This window comes from Leuciscus leuciscus (genome assembly GCF_965113295.1).
Source record: "Leuciscus leuciscus genome assembly, chromosome: 20".
Lineage (NCBI taxonomy): Eukaryota > Metazoa > Chordata > Actinopteri > Cypriniformes > Leuciscidae > Leuciscus > Leuciscus leuciscus.
The window spans coordinates 6290163-6296384 of record NC_138744.1 but is presented as its reverse complement, the minus strand read 5'-3'; the positions used below and the strand labels follow the sequence as shown (position 1 = coordinate 6296384).

Here is a 6222-nt window from a genome sequence, read left to right as displayed (position 1 = left end):
AGAAAATTCTGATACAAAACATTTTAAATTTAAAATATCCTAATTTAAATCAAAATTTAATTCGCATTATGCGAGTAAAATTAAAGCCAGCAATCATTTTGTAATGTCCAGTACAAGACAGACTGTATAGTAACACATAGTAACATCAGACTGAAAATAGTGCCATCTAGTGATTACAATGTGGTATCTTAGTGTTCCCTTTAGATCCTGTTAGCACATCCGACGTTTTGATGTATTTACATCACCACTTCCACCAACAATATTGTATTATTATCTTGTTTCTCTTTTGGAGGGTGGACCTGCAGAAGACCATCACCAAACAAGAGAATGGAAACCCTGAGATGATTGATGGAGTTCACGAAAATGAATACAGCAAGCAACTGTAATATGTTATCACTGAAAAAATGTGAACTGAAACTATGTCTATTGTCTATTTTTATTAACAACTAACATTCCAATCCCTGTTAATTTGGTATTATTAATAGTCTATTTAAAAAAAATAAAAAAAATAAAAAAACACACAAACACTCATGCAACGAAAAAGGCAGTAAAATATAAGTCTGTTCAAGCTTGTTTGATATACTTGTGTTAGGCATAACACTTTATCTTCTATTCGTTTTCCAAACAGAAAATTACAAAGTGTTTGTTAAGATATTACAAAGGGCAGCATCCAGAATTCTGTAAGTCTTGAGCTAATCATATTAACTTGACAGAGCCAATATATTATTATGTTACTATTTTATCTAAACTGCGTTTCTCCAAATAATGATGTTTTCAAAAGATTCCCAGCATTCTGTTAACATAGATCGTAAAAAAAAGTATTGTAGAACTTAATCAGAAGCATCAGGGTTGCTTATTCATACAGTAAACATTATTTGTGACAACAAACTCATCAAGTCTCAACTTATGCTACTCTGAATAATGCCTGAACTTCGTGTTTTGAGCACTTCTTGCGTTGTTTTTTGCCTCTTCACGATGACTTGCTTAATTTAGTCGCTTTGGACAAAAGCGTCTGCTAAATTACTAAATGTAAATGTAAGTCACCCGGTTTTCAGTCAATTCAGTCAACTAATTTTTTACAAAAGGTGCAGTTACTTTGTTTTGCCTATATATGGCAGTGTAGGCCTAAGCATGTACATCACCATTATGTGTGTCATTAAAAGAAACAAGTATTATCTTAACTGTCTGGCTCATGTTCTGTTAGCTTCTGACTCTGTCTATCAAAGGACAATACAACGTCATATTGACGATACAAGATCTCTATAGTGATGATTGGTCTGTTGAATTTTAATACAGTATATAGGCTACCCAAAGACGAGTTTTAGAGATAGTTCTAAATAATTATTTTCTTTTAGAAATGTATCTTTCTCTTTACAATTATGAACAGTTAATCATTTATACTACCCCAAATCAAGAAAAATTGGGACATTTAGTAAAATGCCATAAAATCAAGAATCTGTGATTTGTTACTTCTCTTTCTCTTTACTGACAAAAGTACAAGGAAAAGATTTCCAATGTTTTCACTGGACACATTTAGATTGCTGCAATACACTACAAAAAAAGTTGGGACAGAGACAAAATAAAAGTGATAAGCTTATAGAATATCCTTGTTTAAAAAAAAAACATGCAAAACTTCAACAATTAGTATCAATTCGAAAAAATCTTTTCTTTATACCTTTGTCAGTTAAATAAAGTTAAAATAGAATGAACAAAACACAGATTTAAAAAAATTTTTTTTTTGCATTTTACAAAATGTCCCAACTTATTTTGATTTGAGGTTATAGCTACTGAGTAAAAGATGATTGATTGATTGACTGACTAATTGATTGATTGATTGATTTTTTTATTTTAGATGTTTTGGTAGAATTTTGTAATCAAAATGAGTAATCAAACATTTTAAATTGATTCAAAATAAAATAATACTTTAATACAAAGTGGAATGTACATAATCTATATATGTTCATTCTATTTAATGTTTATTTTCAAACACAATGCACAGATGGACTCACAAAACCTTACATTTTCCTGATTTACGCATTTGTTCAAAACGGAGAATGCCAAACTATTTAATATCATTTAGCAAAATGAAATAAGAAGAGCAAAATCTGCTTGTTACACCAGCCAGCCGGAGTGCCCATGATAACCACCAGAGGGCACTCCCTCCGTCACCTTTACTGCTTCATGAACTACGTTTCCCATAAACCATTGCCTGGACTCATCATGTTCTGGTTACTGCCAACTGTTTGTCATTAACTCATTTATGTTTGCCTATTTAAACCCTGTGGGTTCATTCACTTGTTGTGAATTCGTGCCTGTGTTACTGCATTTCTGAATGCTACTTCTGGTTTCTCATGCTCTTGATCTTCTGCCTGGATCCCTGTCCCTGGATTTCCCTCTTTGCCTGTGCCGAGCCTTGGACTTCTGTCATTATCTGGGTAGTTTGCTCTGTTTTATGGATTACACTCAATAAAGCTTGTGTTTGGATCTCAGTCACGTCTCCGAGCAGTAATACACATAACACTTCTATTGCTAAAATGCGAAAGGTCAAATTTGATTTCGGTGCACATAAACTCATATGGGCAATGGACGATATAACTGCCAAAGGGCAATTTGAGAAGCTATAAGGCAATGTTTTTTATAATACTTCTTTAGAAATAAAGATATGGGGATGGAGACAGAAAAGTTTGAAGGTTCAGTTCCAGATAAGGCCTGTAAAACTGGTTGTTGTGAAATAGTTCTTTATGATTTAATTTCTAAACCCTACAAAAGGGCTAGTGATTAGCATAAAATAAAAAGTTCTACAATTAAAAACAACAACAGCAATCCATTACCATTATTCAATTGCTATCTTTGCAATTTCCAGTTTCATCAATTCCTTTTTCACAATATAGCAACTGATTTAATTGTTATGATTGTGTTTGTCTCATGTAAGTTATGATATGTCCAATTAAAACTTTTAAATAATCCTGTATATTGTTCTCAGTTAACTGTTCTTAACTTAAATGATAGATCTTGACTGACAAAGAAACACATAAGAGGCCAGAAAACACGTGATCTGTTCCTTAGCATTTCTGGAAACTCATTTACATTGTTAGACATTTCTCACAAAATGATCAGTTGTAAAAAGCACATTTATGAGATGATTTAGATAAAGCCTCCACACCTTTAAAATATTGTTTTTAATTTTTAGCTGGGGTTTTTGGTTATATAAAGGGTGATGAGCACTCTTTGTTCATTTACTGTGTCTTTGGGAGAACCTGTAGCTTTTAAAATAAAGGTGAGTCAATTCAACTTGATAAAAAAAAAAAAAAAAAAAAAAACACAACATCAAAATCAATGTCAGAAATGAATTGTTTTGATAATTTTTAAATACACATGCATGTCATTATTGCATGACATTTTTACTTAATTAAATTAAATTAAATTAAGTCAATTAATCTAATGACATTCTGTTAAATCTTAAAATGAACTCTTAGTAAATCTATTATAAATTGGATTATAAATGATTTCACCATATCAGAAACAATTGCAAAGAAAGCTTACATTTTTTTTTGAATCTTATTTTTCTGAACTTATTTACTTCTCACTTGCAGAACAATGGAAATGCATGTGTTTTTCCTGCTTTGTATTTTTGCCATGCCTTATTTTGCAGACACGATGACAGCTAAAGGTAAAGTTGAAACATTTACAGTTAGTTTCTTTCAATAATGTAGACATGCCTCACAATAGACACTTTCATATGTTTTATGTTGCCTTAAAACTATTTGGTTATTTGCTTTGTCTTGCATACATTTTGTATTTTTTTATAATTTTATTATAAATAAAGTTTGATACCATGCCTCGCTATAAGGGTATATTATCCCAAAAGGACTTTGTTTTCTCCTTGGCAATAATGATGGAAATGTTCAAGCTTTCATAGCTATACACCTTTGTGTCTATAAATAATACATGTACATAAAGCTTTCTTTCTGATTAGTGCTTTGTCAATTTCAGCAAAAAATCTCGCTTTATATGGCAAGGCCACACAGTCGGACCTGGTTGCGAATCCTGGGGCAGCATTTGGCCATGCCAGTAATGCTATTGATGGAAATCGTGACTCACATTATGATCATGGATCCTGTACTTCTACTTCTATACAAGATGACCCATGGTGGAGGTTAGATTTACTAGACGAGTATGTAGTGACATCCATAACTATCACGAACAGAAAAGACTGCTGTCCTGAAAGGCTTGATGGAGCCGAGATACGAATCGGAAACTCTCTGCTGAACAACGGCAACAACAATCCATTGTAAGAAAGCCTTTCAAGAGAAGATTCCCTTAAAGAACAATGTGATGAAGTTACATACTGTACATGAAATCATGTATTATCCATATGCTGTCATTTTTATACAGGGCTGGAAAGATTTCATCCATTCCAGGTGGGAGATCCCTCACTTTCAAATGGGAAAAAGGCATTCCAGGGCGTTTCATCAATGTGGAAATACCTGGTCGTAATCGGGTTCTTACTCTCTGTGAGGTTGAGGTTTACGGTTATCCAGCTCCTGATGGTGAGAACATTTATGATCAGGATTTGATCAGTTTGGCACTAATAAAAATAAGCAGATATTTTAGATTTCGCAATGTTGTAGACACATATTCCATTTCTAGACTGTAAGAGAAGTCATTTATTTAAAACTATGAATTCATGTGCATCTGTTGTTGTAGGTGAAAATGTGGCTTTAGGAGGAGTAGCTACACAGAGTTCCCTCCACTCATATGGCTTTGCATCCAATGCCATTGATGGGAACAGAGATGGTGTTTTCGGTCGTGGATCTTGTTCCCACACTTCAGGAGACCTCAATCCCTGGTGGAGACTGAACTTACTGAAAAGGCACAAAGTGTTTTCAGTAGTAATTACAAATTCTTTAGATGCTGTTCCTACAAGACTAAATGGGGCAGAAATCAGAATTGGAAACAGTCTGGACAACAATGGCAATGATAATCCCAGGTAAATGAATTCATATTAATATGGCTTTTTGGAGAATTTAGAGAAGTTATCAGAATAATGCAGGTCTGCAATGTGACATATAACTTGGTTACAAATCACAATGTGATTTAAGTTTTGTGCATTTTCTATTCTGTTCCTTTGCATTGAACTGGTTTGACTTGACGCATAAATGTGTTTTGCTTTGAATATGGACGGTGGTTCAGAGTTTCTCCAGATGCTTAACTCACTCTTTCTTCAGGTGTGCTACGATCTCTTCCATTCCTCCTGGGTTTTCCTCCTCTTTTGACTGTGGTGGGATGGAAGGACGTTACATTAATGTTGTTATTCCAGGACGGAAAGAATATCTTATAATGTGTGAGGTTGAAGTGTACGGATCACCACTGGATTGAGAAGAACTTAAACAACAGGATGTAGATAAAAACTAAATATTAGTGTCTGTAGAGCTTTACTTTAACCAGACATTTATACCAGAGTTTGCAAAACAGGGCATGTTTTATTTTAAGCTTCTGTACTTTAATGCACTGCATGCTGCAGAAAGTATTAGACAGATGTGTGTGACTATTGATCAAAGGACACTGGGAAATGGAAAATATAGACACTTTTTTTGTAATGTAATGCAGCTGTGATTGTGAAAATTGCATGTTGTAAAATGAATGATCATTTTGTTATTAAATCTGTAGTGTCTTGCAAATGTGTATGAAATAATAAAAATACGAATTAAAATGATGCTTTTATAGAAAAATCTAAATAACTGCAAAAGTCACTGGAAAAAGCAAACATGCAGCAAAAACAGCATAGCATTCATTACTTAAGGTTAATGGGAGAAAAAAATATTATACTCCTTTTTTAAAAACGTATTTAACTTACTTTAAGAAATATTAGGTCAAATGTAATACATTGCTGTGAGAATCTGTTGGTTTGCTCTGTTTTTCATGCACTTTTACAGATTGCTTAAAGGTCACATGTAATAAATTGGTCAAATCGAGACTCAGAGTACGACACACAGAGCCAGAAGTTCTGCACATGCATATACTGTATGGAAGGGAAAGTGGTGGATTTATGCACTGCTATAAAATGCACATCACCTTTGTAACTTACATTAGCGGAAATGACCAAAAACGAGTTGAATAACATAATCTGCTTCCGCAAAGTTACTGCAAGCGCAACAAACAAACCATAAATATTTTATTACAATTGTGGTAAATCACTTTTATCTCAGATGACCTGTTTAG

General features: G+C 33.4%; 1 protein-coding gene across 1 annotated transcript; it reads left to right on the top strand.

The window, feature by feature from the left end:
* Positions 1-3206: 3206 nt before the first annotated feature.
* On the top strand, positions 3207-5716 carry LOC309483082 (uncharacterized protein). The gene is made up of 6 exons (XM_082148722.1): positions 3207-3277; positions 3594-3670; positions 3994-4291; positions 4396-4550; positions 4708-4990; positions 5229-5716. Exons 2-6 carry the CDS (start codon positions 3598-3600, stop codon positions 5377-5379), a joined length of 960 nt encoding a protein of 319 aa, XP_082004848.1. The 5' UTR covers positions 3207-3277; positions 3594-3597; the 3' UTR covers positions 5380-5716.
* The last annotated feature ends 506 nt before the right edge of the window (positions 5717-6222 follow it).

Bases quoted from the DNA above. Each gene is read 5' to 3' on its own strand.
- LOC309483082 (XM_082148722.1), top strand. From the start codon at position 3,598: ATGGAAATGCATGTGTTTTTCCTGCTTTGTATTTTTGCCATGCCTTAT. The intron at 3,671-3,993 runs GTAAAGTTGAAA...TGTCAATTTCAG, and splicing joins AGACACGATGACAGCTAAAG to CAAAAAATCTCGCTTTATAT. The intron at 4,991-5,228 runs GTAAATGAATTC...CTCTTTCTTCAG, and splicing joins AATGGCAATGATAATCCCAG to GTGTGCTACGATCTCTTCCA.